A 24,505-nucleotide genomic window follows, 5' to 3' on the forward strand; every position below is an offset into this window, starting at 1 on the left:
GAGCAAACCTACTACTTGGCAGCTTCAAATAGATGTTTTAATTAAGAAATGCGATGAGATGAGATGAGATGAACAAATTTTTCACTTCTAGATCCAGATATCACATTAAACGAACAAGCTTCTCGCAATCAAAGTTAACCTTAACAGCTAACAAGCTCAATGAGACCACCAAGACACAGTGAGAAGAGGGCATTGAAATACGTTTGAGAGCTTGGGAAGCATGGTAGAAGGCGGGAATGCAGGCGGAGATATCTCGGCGATAGCCAAGCTGCTGCGTCATCATCGGGAACTGAAGCAGAGAAAGGGACTGTTCCAGTCGAGACAGGTTGATTTCTTCCGCTACAAGAGATTCGTGAGAGCTTTGAAGTCTAGCGAGTACGCAAAGAAGTCGCAGGCACAACCTGAGCTGTATCCGCCGGTTGGAACCGCTGAAGACGACGAAGCGGGGGCCCGTGACGTGTTCATCTCTTTGATCAGAGCTCAGCTGGTGGTCCCTTGCGTTAAATTGCACAGCGCCGAGTGCAAGGAGCACGGGTTGAAGCCAAGCAAGGACTTTCCTACACTTATCCTCTCAAACAAGGCAGTTTTGCAGCCAGATGAGTACTACGTCTGGAACTACAATCCGAAGACTCTCACAGACTATCTGATCGTCGTTGGCGTGATAGCGGCCATACTTGCCCTGGTGAGCTATCCGCTGTGGCCAGCGCTCATGAGGCGCGCGAGTTATTATGTCTCTCTGGGCGCATTAGGTCTGCTCGGGCTATTTTTCATCTTGGCAATCGTCAGGCTGGTGATCTACCTATTCAGTTTGCCCTTCACGAAAAGCAAGGGCGGGTTCTGGATATTCCCAAACCTGTTTGAGGACTGTGGTGTCGTGGAGAGCTTCAAGCCCTTGTATGGCTACGGTGAGAAAGAATGTTACAGTTATCTGAAGAAAATGAAGAGGAACAAGAGAAAACTTGCTAAGAACAAGCAGATAGACGAAGCAGAGGATAAAGGATTGCAGCACTAGGAAACAGGACCGAAATAAGCGGTCAGAATGCTTCAACATGGTCTATTTAGAGGCTATATAATGTATCTTCATAGGTCCGTTCTAAGTGATAAAATAGAAGATATACCGATCTGCCAAGATGATCCATCTGGAGTAGCAGTCCCAATGCTCCTTGCTTAAGGAGGATCTGGCAACTGTTTATCGCTGTGGTTCAAGTGGGACCTTCATGTCACAGAAACATTTCAATACTAATGGCAATTCGCATAACGTGAAGGATTCTCCTGGCAGGCGGAAAGAAGATGACGAGAAAACGGTAGTGCCTGGCAGAGTTGCTTATTCCAGAGCTCACGGGTCATTCATTGTTGATGAAGCTTCTCTATACGATGATGAAGACGATGCTTCAACGGTGGTTTCCGGAAATGTTCATTCATTGAAGGTGCAGGGTTCAACGACGGCATCGCACAAACGGTCGCTGTCGAATGAGAAGTTACTCTCCACGCAGTTGAGCCAAATGAGCTATAATAACAACCGAGTAAGCCTGGACAGAGCAATATTACAAGTTCAGGAGTTGTTACAAGAGATCGCTGTCGAAAACGAAGCTCGCCCTATACATCTTCCCAATAGTAAAGTGGACAGCGGAAGGCAACTGCATGTATTAAAGCTTGAGATCAAGATAGATGGCAATTATTCTGATCGTAGTGGCATTCAGTTGGATAAGGAAGCGTCTGCAAAGTTATTCAGCTCGCAGATACGGTTGTCGTTGAAACATCTGGCCTCTTTGCAAAAAAGAGTGGACGATGTATCTTCCAAGGTCTTCATAACAGGTGATGTGAATACCGGGAAGTCGAACTTTTGCAACTCTCTGCTTAGACGGAGGGTATTACCGGAGGACCAACTACCATGTACCAACGTTTTTTGCGAAATACTCGAGGCACGGGACAACAATAACATCGAAGAAGTGCATGCTCTCACCATTGAGAAGGCGAAGTCAGTAAAAAATGCCATCGACACGTATAACATACGAGACAAATCTACCTATGAAATACATCCATTGACAGATATGCCGGATCTCGTGCAGAGAAGTGACAAGTACGTTCTGTTAAAGGTTTATATTAAAGACGACAAACGTCCTCCAGAAACAAGCCTGCTAAGGAACGGGACAGTCGATATTTCACTGATAGACTCGCCAGGGTTAAACATGGATTCTGTACAAACCGCGGAGGTCATGTCAAGACAAGAGGAAATCGATTTAGTCATATTTGTTGTCAATGCTGAAAACCAGTTGACCTTGTCAGCTAAAGATTTTATTGCTTTGGCTTCACGAGAGAAGAAATTTATGTTCTTTGTCGTTAAGAAATTTGATAGAATCAGGGATAAGCAGCGCTGCAAAGATTTAGTCTTGAAACAAATAAGGGAGCTGTCGCCCGAGACACACAAGAGTTCGTCTCAATTCATTCACTTTTTGAGCAATAATAGTGGCGCTGATCCTTTCGGGGATCCCCCGAGCGATTCTGACGACGAATATGAGGGGAACCCAGATTTCGATCACTTGGAAAACTCTTTAAGAAATTTCGTTTTGAAGAAGCGGTCCACATCCAAGTTGCTTCCAGCTAAAACCTACTTGTGCAAACTTCTAAGCGACGTAGGAGAAATCTCGCGCTTCAATATGGAAATTTACCAGAAAGAAGACGAAAAGCTGAACGAAGAGCTAAATGAGTTGAAGCCAGAGGTAGACAAAGTCAAAGCTCATTGTAACGAACTATCGGAGACAGTCGATAAAATGTGTGAAGAGACAGTTTCCGCGACATACGAATTCGCGAAATCCAAGATCCAAAGCTCTCTGGAGATTCCATTGAACGAGTTCCCCAGATATCAAGGCCTTTCTCAAATACACAATTTCATCTTTACAACAGAGCAGTTCATCAAGGATCAAGTGACGGATGCAATTGCTGCTAGCGAAACTTCCGCAAAAGGCGTCACCGAAAGTAGCGTCAATGAGATAAATAAGCTCGGCAGGGAAAGTCTTGGAGAAAACTTCATGCATAACCGCGTTTTCCGAAGCAATCTGATGTTCACCAACAGACGACACCACTTTGTGAAGAAACTTTCCGTTCCACTCTCGATTAAGGATTTCTTTGCCCCCTCGTGGACCGGCTTTATTGATTACCTAAGCTGGGGTCTCATATCTCCCTCAATGGCTGATTCACGTTACTCCGAAACAGAGACCAACAGCTCGAACAGTGTGACAGCCGTCCTCGGTCTCGGTAACTACTCCATTGCCCAATACTGGACAAAGCCGTCCTTAATTTTCACGTCAAAGGTGCCGACGCTCGCTGTATACTCGTTCGGCAGTGTCAAGATCCTGAGAAATGTTGTGCTGCAGGGATTCCAGTTCTTCTCCTGGAATACCATCAGACGTGTCTCAGGCTCTCTACTAGTGTTAGGCGGTCTACTATGTGCAGCTTACTTGATTCACGACCTTCCTCGCGCATTGCCCCAGAGTCTCTCTGCAAAATACAAGACCACGTTGCAACAGAAGGAATACGCACACGCTAATGCCGACCGAATCGCAAGAGAGGTCCGTGAGGTGATGAAGATCCCGATTCGAGAGATTGTCAAATCCTGCGAGCTCGCCATCGACAAGAAGCAGGCCGTCAAGAAAGACCTCGAGAAGAAACTGGCAAACAATGCCCTTTCTACAAAGTTCTTTGCCCAGCTGCTGGAGCGTGCAAGCACTCAGCGCCAAGTGGTCGAGCGCATCAACCTCGAAGTCGATTGATGCAGCCCTACAAGCCAATCGATTCCTCTTGTATATAAATTGTCGGAACCATCAGTTTTTCGGGCTTAAGCTACATCCGAAGGACAAACGAGCTCGAGAAGAAAGCGAATATAAAATGCTTACGAATATGATGCTTGGAAACGCTACATGAGTCATGATTGCAGCCACTAACGATCCAGTTTTTGACAGCTAGATGCCAGTATCAACATTGCCAGTAATTAACCCATTCAACTGGGGTTTCAATGGAACAGTTAAACATGTCGTCGGAAAGAATGGAACTGTACAACTGTATTTGAAGGACGAGAAGGAAAGAACGGATTTGGAACATTTTGTTTCCCAAAATATTCCTGAATTGAAAGATGGGGCTCAATTTAGATTGAACCCGCTGCTATTCACAGGTATTTTGCAGACCGTTTATCTGGGAGTCGCGGATTTCTCACAAAAGTTCAGAGTGTTCTATGGAAGGGAGATTGTCAAGTACTCAGATGGAGGTGTTTCAACGGCTGATTGGGTGATGAACTCGTGGAAGAATCAGTATCATTTCGACGAGAAGACCGGCCGCTTTGATAGAGAAAAATTCGATAAGGATGAGGAAGAAACGCACTTTGATAACTGGCCCCGTTTACACCCTCGTACGAGGTACATGAGACAAGCAGAAATCGAGCAGGTACATAGTGACGATAGACCCTTGATTGTTGTTCTCCATGGTTTGGCAGGTGGCTCCCATGAACCAGTGATAAGATCGCTTACAGACAACTTGTCCCGTATGGGCAATGGCAGATTTCAGGTTGTGGTTTTGAATGCCCGTGGTTGTGCCCGCTCGAAGATTACCACACGTTCATTATTCACGGCACTTAACACTGGCGATATCGAAGAGTTCTTAAATGCTAATAAGAAAAGGCATCCCAACAGGAAGATATATGCCGTAGGATTTTCATTTGGAGCATGTATGCTTGCAAACTATTTGGGCAGGCTGGGGGAGAACACGCCTTTGTCAGCTGCCGTGACTCTATGCAACCCATGGGATATGGTCTTGTCGACATACAAGATGAGGGATGATTGGTGGTCAAGGAGGCTTTTCACGAAAAGTATGGTTCATTTTTTGACAAGAATGATCAAAGTAAACATGGGCGAACTCGAAGTACCGGATGGGTCAAAACCTGATCACAAACCTAGTGTTGAAAACCCTTCTTATTATACATGTACGCGTTCGAACTTGGAGAAAGCAAAGCACTTTGATTCGGTCATTGAATTTGATAATCTCTACACTGCACCGTGTCTTGGATTTGCCAGCGCTCTCGATTATTACAAGGAAGCTTCACCGGTTAACAGATTGCCCAACATTAAAATTCCTACACTGATAATAAACTCAAGCGATGACCCTGTTGTCGGATCGGAAGCGATATCACATGAGCAAGTTTCGGCAAATCCAAATGTCTTGCTGTGCGAGACTGATCTCGGTGGCCATTTGGCTTATTTGGATTGCGAAAACGAGCCATGGGTGACAAAACAGATTGCTGCGTTCTTCTACAAATTCGACGAACTTGTTCGCTGACTATAACTGTCATTTTCAAATATCGAAGAACTTTATACGTGAATACACAGTAAATAAGTTCATTCATATCGTTTACCATCCTCTCCTCTCTGCGCCTTCCATGCTGCAGACCCACTCTGCCTACCAGGACCCTCTTGAGTTTTTGCTGGCTGTCTCTGCGTCTTGTTGGGATACCACTCTAGTTGTTCCAATTGATCTCTGTTTGCCAACTGATAAATAGTCTCATCATCAAGCCTAGATCTCAGCTTTTTCGTGAGGAAAGAGCACATGAACTGAAGGTCATCTTCACTGATCTGATTCCTCGGTAGTGCATTTTGTAGAATGTATCTCTTGCTGACGTCAATCACAGTGTCATGGGAAAAGGCTATGCAATAGCTCATGCTTTTGTTCCAGTTCTTGGAATAGATGTACGGCTGGTCAAAAGATTGCTCACATGAGTCTACGTGAACCCATCGCCTCAGATGCTGCGAGTAATATTCACACCACACATGATCCTCCTGGTTCTGCACATAGCGGGCCTCCAGGCCAAAGGATTTCAATATAAGCGTAAACAGGTTGCACCATTCGCCACAGCGACCCTTGCGGAAATCGAGTAGCTTGATGGGATCGTTGTAACGCGGGAACCGAGTGACCGTGCCGCACCGATTGCATTTATATTGTTCCACGACCCAGCACTCGAACTGGGCTTCTTCAGAGTTCGGCCTGGTGCCACCCATGGACGTCTGATCGTTTTCTCCGCATTTATCACAACTGGGGCTGTTAACCCACTCGAAGAACTCTTGCTTGAAGTATCTCAGTAACTCCTTGACTAGGTTATCAGCATATTGCTCTTCGGATTCTCTAGGCATGGCATCGACATTGGCATAAATCAGGTCGAGATTAAGCGTCTCGAGCACTACTGAGTGCCACGCTGCATTTTCGTAAATGACACACAGTCTATTAGCTGAGTTTTGCAATTCCCTGGCGTAAGGGCACGACTGCAGCAGTCTCGCGTATCGCTGATCATCTGAAGCTTGTCTGAATTTGCCCACAATTAGCTCCTTGTAGCGTTTAAGAAACATCTTGGCCACTTTCTCATATACCGATCCTGAGGTGTCATTCATACCTTTACAGAATCCTCCCAACTTGCAACACAGCAACCGACAAACTCAACCTGGCTCTCAGCTGGATGCCAGACGGAAAGCAGCTCGAGGATCAGTATTTGAGCCCTCTTCTTCCCGTTGTCGTCTGCCAACGATGGTGTGGCAAGAAATAGATGAAGTCAATCACACTTGATAAGATCAACTGTACAGCGAAACATGGAAAAGCATTGCTAGAGAGACTGTGTGACCATCCTGAGATGTTAGGAGTGCTTGACGAACAGAGAGGCGAAAACAAGGACGACAGCAGCCTTCGACAGGCTGATTTCAGCAGCGACGATAAGCTCTTCCAAGACCCTGGCTATGAAAGCAGCATTCGAGAGGCTTTCTTCATGGACTTTCCCGCATTTGATGCTTCCCATGGTGCAGTAGAGGTCAAGAAGGATAGCCAGGTGAGCCCTGCAGCTTCGCAGGACTCATCGAATAGCGAGCAGGCAGAATGGGATGCCAAGGAAAGGAAGAGAGCACAGAATAGAGCAGCCCAGAAGGCATTCAGGGAGAGAAGAGAGGCCAGATTAAAGGAATTGGAAGAAAAGCTGAAGGAAAGCGAAGAGAATCGGAAGGAGCTAAGCGAAAAGATCATGATCCTCAAGGAACAGCGCCTGCAGCAGAGCTATGGATGTCACAACGGGGGACTTTGTGACAATGCATCGCAGACCTACACATTTCCGACCCCAAAAGAGTTTTATGATGAGTTGATCTCTAAAGAGGTGCATGGAGAGTTTAAAGTGATTAAAGAGCGCTATGTCGATGACGCCGGGACAGAAATTCTACCGGTTGCAGCAGCATGGGACTACCTTCATAATCTCCTAGCACACAGGGATTTCGATATCCAAGCTGTTATGCAAAGCCTCAAGGGCCGCGAGGTTTGCCATGGTCATGGGGCAGCGTATCCGAAGGCTGTGATAGATCAAGCGGTAGAAGCTTCCCAAGCTGATAGGTGAAACTGTTCGGTCCGAAATCCTCGTCCCAGATTAAACCAGCCATCAATGCTATGTATTGTTCTAGATGGAAACTTGAGATTTTTGTTGTAAATCAGAAAGAGAGAAGGCTGCGACAAGATGTACAGGGGTCTTCTCTTACATGCAATTCGTCTGGTTCGGAGGAATTGCATATTTAATACTTTCAGCAGTGCAAGTTTTGATCTTGACTTCGTAGAAATGCCTATTCACTTTCAGCTCTGATCGCTAAGCTACAAGGGCTGAGAGCTGTTAATGGCCAGCTGGCATTGCAAGATTCTAGCTCGTATTATCCAATTGGAAGAGATACCTCGGCTTACTTTGACTCACATTTCACTTCATATTGGTTCATCTCATAGACCGCCCGCTTAAGCATTGTCCACCTCACCTTCACTATCTGAACATGAAGATCATATGGAACAAAGAAACGTAGCATATTGCGTCTTGGGGGGCACTTATGGGATTCTGGGTTTGATCTTAAGTAGCTTTCTCTACGCCAGGGATGACAGCACCTTACTTTACTACTGGTGCTGGCTCTTACTGTGCCCGGTGATGCTCTGGTTGTGGGTTGTGAGGGCATGGTCTGCGTTCGAAATGTTCAGGAACATCAAGAGGTGATGGAGGACGCTATTTACAGATTATTTAGTCTATATTGTGTTATATGCATGAAGGAATGGGCACTAGGCCATTTTGACAAGAAAGCACTTTTGCTTGCCGATTCTTATTAGTAGCGCTCGATTGTCGATCAGATAAGGAGCCCAGCAAATAGTGTCTTCGGTGACCTTCGTTCTGGCGGGCCCCAGATAAACACCTCCCTGCTTCAAGATCCTTCTCGCACCTGATTTTGAAGTCTTGCTTAATTCGGCTACCAGATCGGTCAATGATGCCGTTGTACTTGCGTGGTGGAGCATCTTGGCTTGGGAGAACATCTCGATGAGTCTTTCGCAGGCTATGGAATTGTAATCGGCAAATTCCCCAAAAACAATGTCTGAAAGCGCCTGGGCATTTTCGCCAGAACCGGATCCATGCAAAAGATCTGTCACTTCTCTGGCTAAAAGAGTCTGACCTTTGCGCAAATGGGGTGACTGCATATGTTTCGACACCGCCGCATCTATCTCTTCGCTTGGCAGAAACGTGAACATCTTCAGGAATCTTGCCACGTCTGCATCCGCCGTGTTGTAAAAGAACTGGAAGATATCGAAATTGGTATTAAGCTCAGGGTCTATGAACACTGCATTTCCCGCACTCTTGCCAAATTTTTCGCCAGACGCCGTAGTTAGCAGTGGCGTCGTCACTCCAAAGGCAGGCGCTCTGGCTGCCCCGGGATCCGCTCGACTTATCAGATCGATCCCTGCTGTGATATTCCCCCATTGGTCGTTACCTCCGACCTGCACTGAGACTCCATCCTCCCGGTACATGTGATAGAAATCGTACGCCTGCAGGATCTGGTAGGTGAACTCATTGAATCCCAGTCCCTCTGCAGAGTCCAGCCTGGCAGAGACCGACTCTCGAGCCAGCATCGACTGGATCCTTATATGTCTGCCGTACCGCGACAGGAAATCAAGCATTCCCACGTCCTTCCACCAGCTGTAATTATCCAGCACTCGTAGCTTTCCAGAGGCAACTTCTTTGTGCTTTCCCCGTCTTGAACTATAGTACTCCAGCCCATTGCGGAAGAACCGCGACAATTGCACCTTGATGCGAGCTATGTTGTCAATCCTCGTTCTCTCTTCCATAACATCACGTTCGGTCTTCCTACCGCTGGGATCTCCTACTCTTCCAGTAGCACCACCAACCAGAGCCACTACGTCATGGCCTCTAACGTAGAAATTCAGCATTACCATCAATGGCACAATGTTCCCCAGATGCAGCGACCGAGCAGTGGGATCCGCACCGCAATACAGATGAAGTTTCTGACCATCTGCCAGTTTCTCATGCAATAGTCGTTCCGGTTGCGACACCTGGCTTATCAGCCCTCTCAGTTTCAATTCATCCAGCAAATCTCTTCCTCCGCCTCCAGCGCAGCTGAAGAGCCTTCTGGCAGCCCGCCGAGCAGCAATCGACATCCCAGGGAACTCAATTGGATCAACCTGCGATAACAGCTGGTTACTGTGATAGTAGCTCTTCCATTAAAGACCCAGGCAAATTGAAAAATTTTGTTCATATTACTGTTGTACTAACAATCGAACAGCTTCAAGGTCCAGGTTTGATCGTCTAGTCCATTCAGATAGCAGCAACAATGCCACCAGTACAGCAGGTTTACTTACAGCAACAGCCATCGAATTGGGACAAGTTTAAGATGGGCCTTATGATGGGTTCCGCAGTCGGTGTTTGCACAGGTATATTGTTTGGTGGGTTTGCCATCATCACGCAGGGGCCCGGCCCTGACGGGTTTGTGAGAACGTTGGGCAAGTATATTGCCGGGTCGGCAGCCACATTTGGTCTCTTCATGTCGATTGGGTCTATCATAAGGAGCGAAGGAGCAGACGAAAGAGGTCTGAACATCCAGCAACTCAGGGATTTGCAGCAGAGAGCCAGGTTTGAAGCCTGGAAAGTACGTGCCAAATATGGGTTGTATCAGGAGCGGAAGGATTGAGTCGCTGAGGCGTCTGGAGTAGTCTTTGTTCACGCTATGTAAACTTGTCAATAGTCATCGCATCTTCAAGGCAAGGGCCCCAACGTGGCTCATCTGTGTTTGAAGCCTCTGGACTCGATTTGGAGGGCATGCCAGTGGGTATCTGGATTGATGGGAAATATTATCTTTTTAGGCTGTCTGAGTATTTAGCGAGGTAGAGAGTTCGATCTATTCGAAGCTGGAACAATTGACAGCGACAAGCACGTTGCTGGTGTTGCATCATGTCCTTTTCGCTGACCGCAAGGCGTTCTGCAGCTGGCAAAGTGCTTTACAGGCCTGTTGCTAGACGTTGCAGTCGCTTGCTTGTGTCGGGCTTCAGTACAACGAGTACCGTTAGCTACGTGAATAGGAAAGACATACAGACGCTCGAAGATCTGACGAAACTGGACTCTCTGAAGGGTGTTGAACCGGAGCTTATAAAAAGATTGATCGATGAACGAACTAGCGAGCTAAATACCAAGAATGAGCTCGAAATGCTGAGGAAATTCGACAGAGAAGAGCAGTTGCTGCGCCAATCGCCGCTAAGAAGGTTCACCAGACCTTTCTGGATATTCCTGGTAATGAGCTCGACAGTGTACCTTGCGTGTCATTATGTGTGGTGGCGACTCGAGTACGAGGAGAAAGAGATCGATTATGCCAGACGTGTGGAAGAGCTCGAAACTGAGCTGAACGCTCTCCTGGCGCAAAAGGATGAAGAAATCGGTCAGGAGAGGGAGGATTCTTGCGCCAGACCATGGTTTAGACGTTGGTTCTTCTGAAGTGCAATTAGGCGTCTAAGTAGGATTTTAAGTAAAGGAACTCGTTTTACTCAGGACACACTCGCCCGGGGTTGATGGTATTGTGTAAACTTTAAACGTCCCGTCACTGGAAGCGACGTAGACTTGGTTCGGGAATTCTTCTGGGAAGCCTACGCAGTAGTCGTAATCAACGCGGACTTTGATATGTGCAGAATCGCGACGCAGGTGCTGATTCGGGATGGAAGCCTTCAAATGTCTTGATAAGAAGGTTGCCAATTGCTTGGGTGATTCGCCAGAACCTACAACGTCACGCAGAGTATCTGAGTTGCTATTGGCAAGCAAACGCTCGTCTTCTCCGCCCTCATTTGGGATCCCGTTGCCGTCTGTGCTGTTCAAGCCAAAAATATGAATCGTATCAGTATCTCCAACACATGCAAGTAGCGTGGTGTTTCTGTTGAAAACCAGCTGGTACAGATTGCAAGGTCTCGAGCCTCTCCTAAATTCATGTAGCAACGGCCTCGTAGAATCGTACTCGGAATCCACCCCTGTTGCAACTACTCTGATAATCGTACCTTTGTCCGACGCTGTCGCTATCAGTTTTCCGTCATGGCTCACTGCCAATGAAGAGATATTTCCCTTGTGAATTGAGTTCAGGTAATTAACGGGAGCAACATTAAGGGCGTCATACACAACAACGTCATGCAAAAGATACGATTCAGGATTGCTTTTCGTTGCGCTGTATGATGTGTAGCACAAGATGCTTCTGTCATCACCACTTAGTGCCATTCGAGGCCTCATTCTGTGTCCCCACGAATTCCTCCTTCGACTGGCATCGTTCAGGACTCTGCCCGCTGATGGCTTCCTGCTTTCCTTGACAGCTTTTTTGAAGTGGTCTTCCCATAGATCAATCGTTTCCAAAGGCTTCATACATGAAATATCATAGACGTATATCTGATCGCTCTCCAGTAAAATGCACATCCTCTTTCGGTTCATGACCACATCGACGATCTCATGCGGAAAGGATAACTCACATATAGTGGAATTCCTCTTGGTATTTACAATCTTTAGTTTCCTACCGTTCGATGAGCCTCGGCTCCTATCTGCGATAGCAACAAGGCTGGTTGAAAACAGCATCTCTATGATGAATCCCCTGTCTACTGTTGGAATTGATCGCTGCTTGGCCGTATCGTACTGTGCTGAGGTTTCGTGACCATCGTTCTCAGTCCTATCATTCAATTCAAAGCATTTTCCAAAGGGATCACAGTTGTAAATATTCACTTGATGAGCGGCCGCACTTACCACACAGCAGGAAGCGTCCTGATTGAACCGCAGAACTTTCATAGTTGTTGTGCCAGATGTTTAGACCAGTCTTCCCTTCGTTCTTCTAGTAATTGCTTGAGATAAGGAAGTGATTTACACAAGCGATGGATTACGAATAACTAAACCTGTATAGATGAGCTACACGTGAACAAGTACTACACAAAGCCTGCTAGATGGAACCGCGTCCATTGCCGGTCTCAAGCTGAATCTTCTGCTCTGACTCATGTGTTAATTCGGGGTGGCCACCGTGTTCGGAGCTAACGGATAACGCTTCAGCTGGTAGTCAGTAGCAACCTCTTGGAGACGACAAAGCGTACAACTAGACTGCCCTACCACGTCAATCCATAGCACCGGAGGCATGATTTAACAAACCTTTCGCGATACAAGACGTGGCCTCTTGGGCCGTGTCATCACAGTTAACAGTAGTCAAAGATATTCCGAATTGCGTCAAAATGATCTTGGGTTGCAAACGTGAGTTAAAAATCCAATGCAACGCTTGTTTGCTTAGATAGTTCCTCTGCGGCCCCAGTGCGTGCCTGCATCGACACCGTATTCTCATTTGGCTCATCTACGTCTTCTACAGGAATGCCCCATTCTTCGATCTCAAACTTTCGCTTACTGTTCTTGAACGCATAGCTTGAGTTGATAACATGCATTTCACCTCTGTCGCTAAAGACCGGCAGCTTTGCGATGTGCAGAAGACCTTGCTGAACTTTGTTCGGCTGTGACTTGTATGCCTTTTCAAGAAACTGTATCATTTCCTGACCAAAAGGCTCCAACTTCATGACAGAATCAAATGAGTTCTCAATTTGAAAGATCAAAGTTTCGTCGACCATATCAGAGGACAGAGAAGAGAACATAACACATCTGTTCTCGTATTTCTTCACCAATGATCTAACACCATGCAACAATGGCATTATCTTGGCCATCGAGAACATGCTTGGAGGATACATAGCTGGGTGAAGCAATGATGGCCAGATGATTCTAACCAGTTTTCTATCATTTTTCTTTATTACTTGTTCTAGCTGGGCCAAGACAGTCTGAGGAGGCTGCAAAGGAGAAACGAAAGTGATCTCTGATGCAGTAGGAGCTGGCATTAATCGCGTCGTGATGTCGAATTGGTTACTGTAGAGTTTATTCTCATCTTCAGCCTGTGTGTTGCTGGGTTTATCCGCATCATCGCCCTCATCGGCCAGCTTATATCTCCAAGCTATTTTCAGGTCCTTGTATCTTGTTGGATTGGTCTTTCCAGTCAGATTCTGAACGGTGACTTTAGATTCCTCCTCCGCAATCTTGGACTTCTTAACCTCTTTACGAGAGCCCCTGTATACACCCGGGAGTTCTTTGGCGAAATTCTGGTCGATCGACAGGACAAGTAAATGGGTGTTACCGATACCTGCAGCGCTCTCAACCCGATTATGGGCGATACCTTGCGCTGCAAATAACTTTGAGAGCACCGAGCTGAAATCGGTTGTACCCATCTCTTCAACAAGTAGGGAGTTCCCCAAAGGCAGTCCGGCGTGGCCCAGAACCTTATCCAGATGAGAAGAGCCAGTCGAAGTCGTCTGATGGGAACTACTCGGTGAGGGTCTCACACCCTGGTGACCTGCATCGAGACCGTTTTCCGAAGCTTCTCCAGGCTTTGCTGAGATCTCCCGGTCCCTAACACTCAACCTCTGCATTCGATCACTAAGAGCCGGCGACCTCACCTCGCCTCTCGCAAGTGGCCTTCCAGCCATAAAAGATGTTCTAGCTGCGGTCCCATCTCTTGGCGTAGCATTGGGCAGCACCTGTCGGACTGCTCGTATTCCGGGGTTTCCACCGTTTATAACTTCTCCACGCTTCCTGAACGACATAGCACTGGATATCGATCTTCTTTCTTTTCACTTTGCAGCTTCTAGGAATCGCTACAATTAGAGAACTTCCGATGAGCTATATAGCCCATCATAAGTAGAAAAGCGCGAAGCCATAGTCAATAAGAGAATCGCTATGCAAGCCATCTTGAGAGCTAGGAGCTCGATCAAAGCATTGCTTCGAAGATCACTCACACAGTCCTAGCCAGCATACAGAACAGCTCTCTTCCTTGCCACACTGTCTCTAGACATTCATACCTATAATCTCCCGCCTGACTTGGCTATGCCATTGAGCTTTTTCTGCAGTGGTCATGGAGAAATCATCAGTATTCCTCATTACGTGGCCGATTGGTTGTTCGTGGCCAAGTTATCGAAGAACCGATCAAATCTTATCTGGTCTCTTGCCACCAGAGGCTTCCATATCCAACCCAGTGCCAAACAGATGTTCAGCGTTCCACTTGAGGATACGGGCTGATCTGCTATCGGTCTCTACCTTCGGCGGCTATAGCATCTCATACTGAGAGATCCCTGAGAGAGTGGCTCGAGACTATTTGAACCTCTGATCCACGAGCAACTTCGTCAGCTCGCTATCGACTAGCTCCTGAGCTTCATCCAGGCCTGCGACCAGATCTCCGAGCGTTTACATAGTGGCAGTCTTTGAAGAGAGACTCGCCTCTGGCCTGGAGACTAATAAACACATACAAAAAGCCAAACAAAGGCTAAGGGAATCACAGGGCTGCTCTAGAGGTTCCCGGTCTGCCCAAGTCTGATTGCAGGATATTCGATTTGCCGCTTTGGTGCTGGGTATCACGGTCTTCAAGATGGAAATACAAGAATAAAGCCCAATTGCAGATGCCACTGAGAAGCAACGAGAGACCACAGACGTAGATCTCAGATAAGGATGCTGACGATCACTTTTATTATGGGATAGCATCGTCTGGTCTGTAATTACTGGCTTACCCGGCAGTTAACAGGTTGATGTTGGTTAATATATCGAATCTTAGGCCTTTCTCGTATAGATCTAAGGTGCTGTCGTAGCACCCAGTCCGACAAGCCAGTTACTCATTACACAGGTTCGAACTACCTGGAGCCTTGCAGGATTCGTTTTGTGGGCAAATTCAGTCGCTTGCGAGCGGATTCCACATGGATTCGGGGCTCAAGAGTTTAATCACCGATGCATGCCCGCACAATAAGGAATTCCATCCTGTTTCGATATAGCCGGTGTTCAATTGGACGACATACAGCCTTCTTTCGTCATGAACTGGTCCAAGGCACCAGAAGGTTCAACGGGTTTGCAAAAAGGAAGAAGAGAGATGATTTTGAGCCATCTAGACACTATGTTGTCGGAGCTCTTTTGACTGTGCTTATTCCGTATACTGGTTATGCGTTATACGTATCTGCTTGCGCTTCCAACGAGATAGATGAGCGCCGAAAGAAGCTGTACAGTGTAGAGCGGTTGGATGAAAACTACGAGGGAACCTTGATCAAGTACTCGCCTCTGCAAGTGTTGGGAAGGTATGAGAACCCCTTTGATGAGTACCGAATCCAAACGGTCTACGAGTTCTTCTGCAATCGATTTGTTGAACTGTTTCAAAGGAACAGAGGAGGTATACCAGTCGACAGGCTGCAGATGCAGCAGCTAATGCCCGTTCATAAGCCGCAGTGGGTCTTCGATCGCGAGGTGCCAGGATTCAAAGATGTCTCAGAGCCACTCAAGCACAGAATATTAGACAATAATTCTCCAGAAGCTGTGTCTATCTTAGATCAGCCGCTTAAGGAAGAATCGACTTTGTTCAATACATGGCTGGGGCAATCGTGCAACCTTATTGTCTACAACGATTTGAAGATACTTACGGACCCACTTTTCACCGATTTTCTTTTGCATGAGACGCTTGGTCCCAAGCGAATCACGGAGATGCCATGTCAGATCCATGAGGTCCCCACTCCCGATATTATCTTGGTGTCTCATAATCATCCTGACCATCTCGATCTGAAAAGTTTGGAATATTGGAAGGACGGCCATCCGCTATGGATTGTGCCGAAGGGCATGAAGTATTTCATGGATGAGCATAAAGTTAAGAACTTCATCGAATTGTCCTGGTGGGAAACGTGTGAACTAGATAAAAATGGGCAAAAATATCACATTTCCAGTACCCCGGCAATGCACTGGTCAGGAAGGTCGCTGATGGATACAAATCGCTCTTTGTGGTGCTCGTTTCTCTTGAGTCACCATGGAAAGCCAATTTTATTTCATGCGGGCGATACTGGCTATGTGAAGGACCTTTACACTAGAATCAAAACTCGCTTTGGAGGAGGCTGCAGACTGGCGTTGTTGCCTTGTGGGCAGTATTGCCCTGAATGGCACCAGAGACCGCGTCATATAAATCCAAGAGAGCTTATAAAGATTATGAACGATCTGGAGGCCCGTCATGCACTAGGAGTTCATTGGGGTACATTCGTTTTAAGCGGTGAATACTTCCGAGAGCCAAAGGAGCGACTCGAGATGCTCGCCGAATGGAAGGCAATTAGGGGAAGATGCTATTGTCCTGAGTTGGGTAAAACTGAAAAGTTCCAGTAAGTATTCAAGTTATATTAATGACGAGGTTGATCTTCTATCTCCTCCATGAAATTCTTCCACAAGCTTTCTTTGATTTTGAACGTATGCAGATCTTGATTTGGGAAGTTCTTTTCTTGAACCTCCGCATTGTAGCCTTTGATAGCTCTTACTGCTTCCTCATGCAGGTTGGTGTATTGCTTAACAAATTTAGGAACGTTAGAACCCTGCATACCAAGAAGATCGCTTATCACAAGAACTTGGCCGCTTGTACCGCTTCCGGCACCGATACCAATCGTCGGAATGGAAAGTTGGGATGTGAGATATTGAGCTAGCTTATGAGGTACGCACTCAAGAACCAATGACCAGCATCCAGCTTTCTGCAGCATCATAGCGGTTTCTTGAAGTTCTATCATCTCGTTAAGGCTCTTATTGCCTTGGACTTTGTACCCGCCCAGCGAATGGACCTTCTGTGGAGTGAGACCAATATGTCCAACTACTGGTATGCCTCTAGAGGTCAGCTCCCTGACTAGATTCAATGTGTATTGATCCTTCGTATGCAGACCAACTTCGAACTTTAGAGATGTCACTCTGCTGCTCAATTTCATGACCTCAATCGAATTTGAAATACCTTGTTCCAAGCTGGCTTCAAAACTACCATAGGGCATATCTGCCACAATCAGTGCTGGGCCACGAGCTCTGCAAACGGACCGTAGATGATACTTGAATTCTTCGAAAGGTAGATCTGTAGTAGACTCGTATCCAAGTGAAGTCATCGACAAAGAGTCTCCGACAAGCAGCATATCACAGTTCGAATCATGGACCCAATTGGCCGTAATATAGTCGTAAGCGGTACACATACTTAGAGGAGCTCCTCTGCAATATTTCTCATGAATGTCATGAATCGTGTTGGCTTTGAACTCTCTTCCTGCCTGTACCGAGTAGCACGACCTACCACGAACTCTCAATGCCTGGCTTATCAATGGCTTTATCCCTGGTACCACCATGCTCATCAATGGCCTTCTTCAGAAACCTCGTTCATGGCCGGTGACGAGCGAGATGCCTAGAGGGCTCCTTTTCGATCTTCGCATAACTTTAAACCTAAGTTAAAAGGCTTAATATATGAACGTTACTTACATGACCTTATCACAGAATCACTTGGCTGAACCATTAACCATGAGTAGCCTATGGTTAGCTGTTGAGCTTCATGAAAGCAATCAGCTCTTTGAAGGTCTCAATGCCCTCGCTTTTTACAAGTCTTAAACTTCATCCACTTTTAGCATAGTCGACATTATACGCCTTGAGAACATCTGGTGCAACTGCAGTTGGACTTCCGACTACTAAGTCAGAACCGGTGACGCTCTTAGGAAAAGCGATGACATCACGAATGCTCTCGCTGCCACAAAGCATCGCACACATTCTGTCGAATCCGATGGCGAAGCCCGCGTGTGGAGGCGTCCCCATCTCAAATGCATTCAATAAGTGACCGAATAATTCATGGGCATTGTTGATGTTCAGTATGTCTTCAAAGATGAAGTCTTGTAAAGCAGGGTCGTGAACCCTCGTTGAACCACCTCCAATCTCGACACCGCTCACAACAAGATCATAATGCTGGCCCAGACATTGCAAAGGCTTTTCCCTCAGATTTTGGTAATCAGAATGACGTACCATCGTGAAGGGGTGGTGAGTGGACGTAATAGCATGTGTTTCGTACTGTGGGTATGCAAGTTTCTTATCGGAAGAGATTTCCACTGGTGAGAACAGTGGAAAATCAGTTATCCACGAGACGACGTCCTTACTCGTTTGCTGATAGAGCTCCTTTCCAGCCGGATTTTGCAGTACCAATTGGCGCAAGCGCCCCAGAGGTGTCGGATTCTCAAACAAGTGACGGGCATGCTGTCTAGTAGAACCACACACTATGTCACCTTTTTTCAGGTTCAGGAACTTGGTGACCAATTTGGGATTCTCAAAAGCGGTGATCGGTAGAAATTTCTCGAACCATGAAGTCTCATCCCCGTTATCCTTTATTGGCACAACGATTGGAACTCTTGAGTTGTAGTTATCCGGGTTGCTCAGGAAAGACCATCTATTGCACCCGTCACTCTTGGGATCAAACGCGTTTTTCAATATCAGAACTTCAAACACAGGGAAATCCTTGTTTATATAACCAAATGCCTTAAATTCGGACAGATCTCTGATCTTTAAATCCGGAGCTCTCAGATCCGGTTTATCGATACCATACTCAGTCATAGCCTGTTTGTAACTTATGCGCTTGATGCTATGTTCTTTAGCCGATACCAACTTGCCACGGTTGTCTAACGTCAGAAGATCACCATTAGATGAGAAGTGGTTCCACGTTGCGGTGACAAGATCTTGGACAACTCTCATGACATCTTCTCCGTCTGCAAACGCCATCTCCATGTCAATTTGGGTGAACTCCGGTTGCCTGTCTGCCCTCAGGTCTTCATCTCTGAAGCATCGAGCCAGCTGGAAGTAGCGATGAACGCCGCTTGCCATTAATAGTTGCTTATATTGCTGTGGACTCTGCGGTAGCGCATAGAACGTTGGTTTCTTGTTGCCGTCCGCAGTCTTTCTAGTGGGCACTAGAAACTCTCGCGCACCCTCTGGGGTTGACTTGAAGAGAATGGGGGTCTCTATCTCTGTAAAATTGTAGTCCTCGAGACATTTTCTGACGCTTTTTGTAATCTCGTATCTCTTCTTCAGCAAGTTCTGGTATTTGGGCAGTCTCAGTTGAAGGAATCGAAACTCTGGTGGATAAATTCCGTCACTCTTGAAGTCTTGCAATTGCGACGGCTTCTTGTTGGATGGATTTAAGGTTGTGATAGAGGTCAGTTTGATCTCAAAACCAGCAGCGTCGTCATTGGTAGATTGTCTTTTTGGCATAACAGATCCTTTAACTTGAACAGCATCTTCTACATTCGCTCCTTTAAGCAACAACTCTGAGTCAACCAGCTGAATCTTGTTGCCAGCCGTATCACGCAGAGTGCAGAATGATAACTTCTTACCCACTTTAACGGGCTTCTTGTCGATCCACCCGTTAACATTCACAATTGCACCTTCACTCAACTTAGCCAACTCTTTAATGGAAACAACGTCCTTCTCGAACCGGAACTTGCCAAGGGTGGATTCCGACGGTGGCAGATCCTTCAAAAGCCTGCCGATCGTGTGGACCAACCGCACGCTTTTACCCAGCATCATTTACCTACTGCTAGTCTCGAGCCAATTAATTGAAGACGGTTCAACTTCGCTCAGTATATAAGTACATTTACAGGTATCATAAATGAAAAGAACCAGTGCTACCGGCTCCACTCCCAGATGCTGCAGTCGCCGTTCAGCGCCAGAGCACACATCAGATTATCCGAACAGTGTACGCTCATTATCGGGCTCTCGCGGAACTGCTCGCCGTCCACCACCTGCAGCAGCTCCTTATTCACCGAGCTCCAGCAGTAGAGCTGCCCGCCCTCGTACCCGCTCACCACGACAGGCGGCGCCCCGTCTGCCGGGTACAGAATGTCCATGCCACACGAGTGTTGCAACCGGCGCACTAGCGCCGGTTCCGCCTTGAACGTCCTCACTACATGCCCTCGAACGCAATCCCACAGCTTAACGATCCCGTCCAGCGACTTGACCAGCAGAAACTTCCCGTTGCGGGAGCACTTCACCTGCGAGATCGGCACCACACCGTTCTCGCTTTTCCAGTCCTTGTCGTAGGTCAACGTCTTGAGACAGTGGCCCGTAGAGGTGTCGAACACCCTGATCAGTCCATCGTACGACCCCGAGCACACGATCGACGAGTCATCCGCCGGGATGTCGATCGACACCACCGCTTCCGAATGAGCAGCGATCGTTCTCATCACTGCCCCGTTCAGAACGTCCCAGATCTTGATACTCTCGTCCATCGACGACGAAAACAGCAGATTCCCCTTCTCGTTGAAGCACAGCGACACCACCGGCGCAGTATGGCCCACCAGCCGGTGCAGCGGCCCGTACGCCAGATGCGTTATCTCAATAGTGAAGTCATCGGACGCCGTAGCGATGCATTGCCCGTCCGGCGACCAGCAGACATCCGAGACCGGCCTCACATGCGACGTACGCACCACCAAGGGCTCTTCCAACTCTTCCACCTCGAACACCAGCACCACTGTCCCTTGAACCACCGCCAGTCGCCTGCCATGCGGCGAGAACTTCGCTGCCGTCGCCAGCCCCCGGCCCTCCCGCAGCGTGGGCACCTTAGCCTTGATCCGGAACATCCACAGCGACACACAGCGCCCCAGGATCTGCCAATCGCTGCCAATCGCCGTCTTAACCTGCTCTTAGAGCCCGATGGGCTCATTGGAATTTCCGGTCACGTGACCACGCTTATACGCGCTATAAGGTGGCAAATGGCCACCTGGGCCTCTGACGACCACTCTTGCAGCGAAGCAACCACAAAGATCCCGCTTGATCGAACCGCTACGATGAATATCGCCCCCTCGTCCAACTACAAGAGCAGCGTCTCGACCGCCGACCACCAGGAGACCAGTTCCAACGCCCTAAGTGCGCTCCCCGACACGTTCCGCAGACAGGAGGGAGGAGCAGTGCCGCTATCGTCGCAGCTCAGCGACAGACACCCGCTGGAGACGCGTGTGCAGAACTGGGAGCAGACCCAGAGGAGCCGCCAGCTCGAACAGTACCGACAGATCTTCGGGATCGCGGAGCCCATGAAGCGCGTCATGCAGCTCGAAATAGTGGACCGCACAGACTTCAACCCGCTCAACCAGACAGCGCTGCACCGCGACATCCTGCTCAACAAGGAGGCGTCCGTCGACTGGGAAGACGTGTACCCTGGCACGGGACTGCGTAGCGGGAACGTACTTGGCGACGACGTCCACGCCAGCATCGAGCGCAGCACCGGCATCTGATCGCGCTGCATACGCCGACTACACCGCTACTATATACCGGCTGCAATCCAGGGCTCCAGGCCTCGAAGCTCGCTCTCTTTACATAGTGAACCAGATTACTAGTGTGGGCACGTGACCTAGAAAATTTTTTATTGCGTACTCTGCTTGGGTGGAAAATTGTGAGATCGACAGAGTTGGTGTGGAAAAAACGGGTTTATAAGGCGGTTTAGTATTGGCGATTTGCCGTTTGGGGCAGTTCAGGTGTGGCAGACTGAGATTGAGCGATGAACTATCAATCAGCGTATCAGGGCCCGCTGAACGGGATGGATTACCAGTTCCAGAACTTGAAGATTGATGGATCGGGCCGTGGAACGCCGCTAGCGGAGGCCATTGGGACGCAGTTTGGGTCAGCGCGCGGCTGGCGGAGCGGTGTTGGCGGCGATGTCGGATTGCATGAGTCGGGGTCGTCGTCGCCGTACCCGTCGCAGTTGGGGACGCCGTCGATGCTGGGAGGGTCAGCAAAGGTGGCGGGAGCTGTGCCGCTGCATCAGGCGGGCATGGGCCACGGGTTTGGGTCGTTTCCGGCGGCGCCGGAATCGCAGTGGCGATACGTCGACACGCAGGGCCAGATCCAGGGTCCGTTCGCGTCGAACAGCATGTCTCAGTGGTACGCTTCCGGGTATTTCCAGCAGAGCTTGCAAATCTCGAGGGTGGGCACGTCGTTCGAGCCGTTTGGGATTAACGACAGCTTCATCACGCTGGGCGAGTTGATTGCCAAGGTCAACGATTTCCAGGATCCTTTCTTGGCTTTCGACCGGGTTCTCGCGTCCATGAATAGCGCTGCTGTTGTGGCGGGGCCCGGCATCGACATGTCCCTGTTGCGGCAACAGCCTGTCGCAAAACAGGCTCCAGTGGCAAGAGTCGAAAGCACGGACTTCACCCATGACCAGATTTTGGGCTTGGAGGACAGCGACGGTGGCCGGTACCGCGAGGTGGTAGTTCAGATCCCCGTGAGCAAGAAGAATTTGGAGAAGCTGCAGCCGGAAGTCAAGATTGACACCACCGTTCCAAGCGGCCAGGCAGAGCTGGTGCCTGCACCCGCTGTGCAACAAGAGCAGGCTACGGATCCTTCTACCGCTGGAACTGAACCTGTGAAAGCCGAGGATCCGGAGCTTAAACGTCAGAGAAAGGCCGAGGAAATGGCCAGGAAATTGCTGGAAGAACAGCAGAGACTGGAGGAAGAGCAGAAGCGCAAGGAGGAACTACGTAAACTCAAGAAACAACAGAAGCAGAAAACCAAAAGCCAGAAATTTGATTCCAAAACAGAGGAGAGCGGTTCCACGGAGGCTGTTCACATTGAAACTGGTTCTGAGAGTTCAGCACCAAAGACGCCAATGGCGCCTTGGGCAAAGAAGGCTGGCGTCATGGAGACACCAAAGATCTCGATTCCCGAATTGCAAAGAAGGGAAGAGCAGGAATTGGCCAAGAAGCAACAAGAACGTCAGCGCCTAGAGCAAGCAGCTGCTCTCCAGCTGCAAGAACAGGTTTTGAAGGAGGAGAAAGCTCAAAAGGAAATGAAATCTGTGCTTACTTGGGCCAACAAACCCGCTCCACCACCTGTTGCTGTTGATCTGAAGGCCACAAAATCGAAAACTACAACGCCAGGCAACAAGAAGGCAAATGCGGCGGTCAAGGATGAAACCCCTGATGAATTCAGTGATCCAAGCTTCCTGAAAGAGCAAGCCAAATTGTGGGAAAATGCCCAACGCGAGAAGGCAAGACGCCAAGCAACCAGTGCGGCGGGCACGATACATGCAGACAGCGGCAACGATTGGATTACAATCTCCGCCAAGTCTAATCACTCCAACAACAACCAACAGAAAGTTGTCAACCAGCCCAAGTCGTATATCAATCCTGACAAACTGAGAGCCGTCGGAGGTACCGTAAACAGACAGATCGGTTCCTCTACTAGTATTCCAAGTCTCAAAGCCAAATACAATGCACCTGTCGCCTATCCAGGTAACAACTCGATTTCCGTTCGTCAGGACTTCTTGAGATGGTGTAAGTCCCAAATGAAACTGAATCCTAGCGTCGAGGCTAAGAGCGTCTTGGAGGTCCTCCTAAGTTTACCCGCTGGCCCAGAGGCAAAGGAGATTATCGCCGACACGATCTACTCCAACAGCAGCACGATGGACGGCAGACGTTTTGCCACTGAGTTCATCAAGAGACGTGTCGAATGTGAGAAATTGGTCAAAGATCCGTTGACCTGGAGCGAAGCGCTCGCCTTGCCCGAGGGCAACGAGGATGACTGGGAATTCCAAGTCGTCAGCAAGAAAAAGGGAAGAAAGCACAGAGCTGACTAACCTGTGAGCTATTGATGTATGTACATTACGACTTAATGATAAGTATGCATAACTATTGAATCAATCTGCCGTCATCGTTAAGCTTCAACTCCCACTCCTTGATGCAAACTTCCTTGCGCTTGAAGATCGAGTTGTAGCGTCTAGAAAGCGCTTGATTGAAGCAGATCTCTTTGCAAACAGCGACGAACAGTTGCGACCAACCTGGCTGCAGGTTTTCTGCCTCTTGCAACGCTTCTTTAAACTCAACCTCTGTAAGTTTCACTTCATTTTGGTACCGCTGCCAGTACTCTTCGCCAATTGACCCATTCTTATAGAGTATGTCAATCTGGGGCTCCAGTTCCTTCAATTTGAACGACCGTCTAATAGCTTCAGCTCCTCTATTCAGCAGCACTGCTTTCATCACTTTTTCGTGAACCGACTGTTCCTCACCCAACTGCTTAACCTGGAAATACAGCTCTCTGGCATCGTTCTCGTCAAAGATAGAAGGTAGCTCCGTCAATGCCTTGATCCGTCTCTTCCTGTACTGAGATGCAAATATCATCAAATATACGATTAAAACCGCACCGTAGATGAGAGGAGTGTACACCGGCACCACTTTGGTCTCGACATGTTCTTCAGCCTCAAAGAACGTACTGTTCCCACCGCTAGATCCGTTGAAGGACATGCTAGATGACGCTTTCGATTGGTTCTTAGTGAAGATATTCGTTAAAGTGTCATCT

At 48.1% G+C, this 24,505-nt stretch overlaps 17 protein-coding genes across 17 annotated transcripts; 10 read left to right on the forward strand and 7 right to left on the reverse strand.

Annotated features, from left to right (window-relative positions):
- Window positions 1-220: 220 nt before the first annotated feature.
- On the forward strand, window positions 221-1,012 carry SEC62 (Sec63 complex subunit SEC62; the record flags this gene model as incomplete). Its single annotated transcript, XM_037281636.1, has 1 exon — window positions 221-1,012. One exon carries the CDS (start codon window positions 221-223, stop codon window positions 1,010-1,012), a length of 792 nt encoding a protein of 263 aa, XP_037137531.1.
- A 205-nt stretch (window positions 1,013-1,217) lies between these two features.
- Window positions 1,218-3,770, forward strand: FZO1 (mitofusin; the record flags this gene model as incomplete). Its single annotated transcript, XM_037281637.1, has 1 exon — window positions 1,218-3,770. The coding sequence occupies one exon, from the start codon at window positions 1,218-1,220 to the stop codon at window positions 3,768-3,770; it is 2,553 nt and encodes an 850-aa protein (XP_037137532.1).
- Window positions 3,771-3,963: 193 nt separating this feature from the next.
- HG536_0A06730 (YheT family hydrolase) lies at window positions 3,964-5,325 on the forward strand (the record flags this gene model as incomplete). Its single annotated transcript, XM_037281638.1, has 1 exon — window positions 3,964-5,325. One exon carries the CDS (start codon window positions 3,964-3,966, stop codon window positions 5,323-5,325), a length of 1,362 nt encoding a protein of 453 aa, XP_037137533.1.
- Window positions 5,326-5,384: 59 nt separating this feature from the next.
- Window positions 5,385-6,428, reverse strand: PNG1 (peptide-N4-(N-acetyl-beta-glucosaminyl)asparagine amidase; the record flags this gene model as incomplete). Its single annotated transcript, XM_037281639.1, has 1 exon — window positions 5,385-6,428. One exon carries the CDS (start codon window positions 6,426-6,428, stop codon window positions 5,385-5,387), a length of 1,044 nt encoding a protein of 347 aa, XP_037137534.1.
- Window positions 6,429-6,580: 152 nt separating this feature from the next.
- HG536_0A06750 (bZIP transcription factor) lies at window positions 6,581-7,408 on the forward strand (the record flags this gene model as incomplete). The annotated part of the gene is made up of 1 exon (XM_037281640.1): window positions 6,581-7,408. One exon carries the CDS (start codon window positions 6,581-6,583, stop codon window positions 7,406-7,408), a length of 828 nt encoding a protein of 275 aa, XP_037137535.1.
- A 429-nt stretch (window positions 7,409-7,837) lies between these two features.
- ERI1 (Eri1p) lies at window positions 7,838-8,041 on the forward strand (the record flags this gene model as incomplete). Its single annotated transcript, XM_037281641.1, has 1 exon — window positions 7,838-8,041. One exon carries the CDS (start codon window positions 7,838-7,840, stop codon window positions 8,039-8,041), a length of 204 nt encoding a protein of 67 aa, XP_037137536.1.
- Window positions 8,042-8,103: 62 nt separating this feature from the next.
- MSY1 (tyrosine--tRNA ligase MSY1) lies at window positions 8,104-9,489 on the reverse strand (the record flags this gene model as incomplete). The annotated part of the gene is made up of 1 exon (XM_037281642.1): window positions 8,104-9,489. One exon carries the CDS (start codon window positions 9,487-9,489, stop codon window positions 8,104-8,106), a length of 1,386 nt encoding a protein of 461 aa, XP_037137537.1.
- Window positions 9,490-9,662: 173 nt separating this feature from the next.
- On the forward strand, window positions 9,663-10,019 carry MGR2 (Mgr2p; the record flags this gene model as incomplete). Its single annotated transcript, XM_037281643.1, has 1 exon — window positions 9,663-10,019. One exon carries the CDS (start codon window positions 9,663-9,665, stop codon window positions 10,017-10,019), a length of 357 nt encoding a protein of 118 aa, XP_037137538.1.
- A 260-nt stretch (window positions 10,020-10,279) lies between these two features.
- INA17 (Ina17p) lies at window positions 10,280-10,816 on the forward strand (the record flags this gene model as incomplete). Its single annotated transcript, XM_037281644.1, has 1 exon — window positions 10,280-10,816. One exon carries the CDS (start codon window positions 10,280-10,282, stop codon window positions 10,814-10,816), a length of 537 nt encoding a protein of 178 aa, XP_037137539.1.
- A 27-nt stretch (window positions 10,817-10,843) lies between these two features.
- On the reverse strand, window positions 10,844-12,136 carry ATG21 (Atg21p; the record flags this gene model as incomplete). Its single annotated transcript, XM_037281645.1, has 1 exon — window positions 10,844-12,136. One exon carries the CDS (start codon window positions 12,134-12,136, stop codon window positions 10,844-10,846), a length of 1,293 nt encoding a protein of 430 aa, XP_037137540.1.
- Window positions 12,137-12,591: 455 nt separating this feature from the next.
- On the reverse strand, window positions 12,592-13,971 carry ELP4 (Elongator subunit ELP4; the record flags this gene model as incomplete). Its single annotated transcript, XM_037281646.1, has 1 exon — window positions 12,592-13,971. The coding sequence occupies one exon, from the start codon at window positions 13,969-13,971 to the stop codon at window positions 12,592-12,594; it is 1,380 nt and encodes a 459-aa protein (XP_037137541.1).
- A 1,171-nt stretch (window positions 13,972-15,142) lies between these two features.
- On the forward strand, window positions 15,143-16,546 carry FMP30 (N-acetylphosphatidylethanolamine-hydrolyzing phospholipase D; the record flags this gene model as incomplete). Its single annotated transcript, XM_037281647.1, has 1 exon — window positions 15,143-16,546. The coding sequence occupies one exon, from the start codon at window positions 15,143-15,145 to the stop codon at window positions 16,544-16,546; it is 1,404 nt and encodes a 467-aa protein (XP_037137542.1).
- A 14-nt stretch (window positions 16,547-16,560) lies between these two features.
- Window positions 16,561-17,535, reverse strand: ECM31 (3-methyl-2-oxobutanoate hydroxymethyltransferase; the record flags this gene model as incomplete). Its single annotated transcript, XM_037281648.1, has 1 exon — window positions 16,561-17,535. One exon carries the CDS (start codon window positions 17,533-17,535, stop codon window positions 16,561-16,563), a length of 975 nt encoding a protein of 324 aa, XP_037137543.1.
- A 253-nt stretch (window positions 17,536-17,788) lies between these two features.
- On the reverse strand, window positions 17,789-19,741 carry MSD1 (aspartate--tRNA ligase MSD1; the record flags this gene model as incomplete). The annotated part of the gene is made up of 1 exon (XM_037281649.1): window positions 17,789-19,741. The coding sequence occupies one exon, from the start codon at window positions 19,739-19,741 to the stop codon at window positions 17,789-17,791; it is 1,953 nt and encodes a 650-aa protein (XP_037137544.1).
- A 380-nt stretch (window positions 19,742-20,121) lies between these two features.
- On the forward strand, window positions 20,122-21,444 carry UMP1 (Ump1p; the record flags this gene model as incomplete). The annotated part of the gene is made up of 1 exon (XM_037281650.1): window positions 20,122-21,444. One exon carries the CDS (start codon window positions 20,122-20,124, stop codon window positions 21,442-21,444), a length of 1,323 nt encoding a protein of 440 aa, XP_037137545.1.
- A 263-nt stretch (window positions 21,445-21,707) lies between these two features.
- On the forward strand, window positions 21,708-23,786 carry HG536_0A06860 (uncharacterized protein; the record flags this gene model as incomplete). The annotated part of the gene is made up of 1 exon (XM_037281651.1): window positions 21,708-23,786. The coding sequence occupies one exon, from the start codon at window positions 21,708-21,710 to the stop codon at window positions 23,784-23,786; it is 2,079 nt and encodes a 692-aa protein (XP_037137546.1).
- Window positions 23,787-23,838: 52 nt separating this feature from the next.
- Window positions 23,839-24,450, reverse strand: SEC66 (Sec63 complex subunit SEC66; the record flags this gene model as incomplete). Its single annotated transcript, XM_037281652.1, has 1 exon — window positions 23,839-24,450. One exon carries the CDS (start codon window positions 24,448-24,450, stop codon window positions 23,839-23,841), a length of 612 nt encoding a protein of 203 aa, XP_037137547.1.
- Between the last annotated feature and the right edge of the window lie 55 nt (window positions 24,451-24,505).

Source organism: Torulaspora globosa, chromosome 1 (assembly GCF_014133895.1).
Source record: "Torulaspora globosa chromosome 1, complete sequence".
Taxonomy (NCBI): Eukaryota; Fungi; Ascomycota; class Saccharomycetes; order Saccharomycetales; family Saccharomycetaceae; genus Torulaspora; species Torulaspora globosa.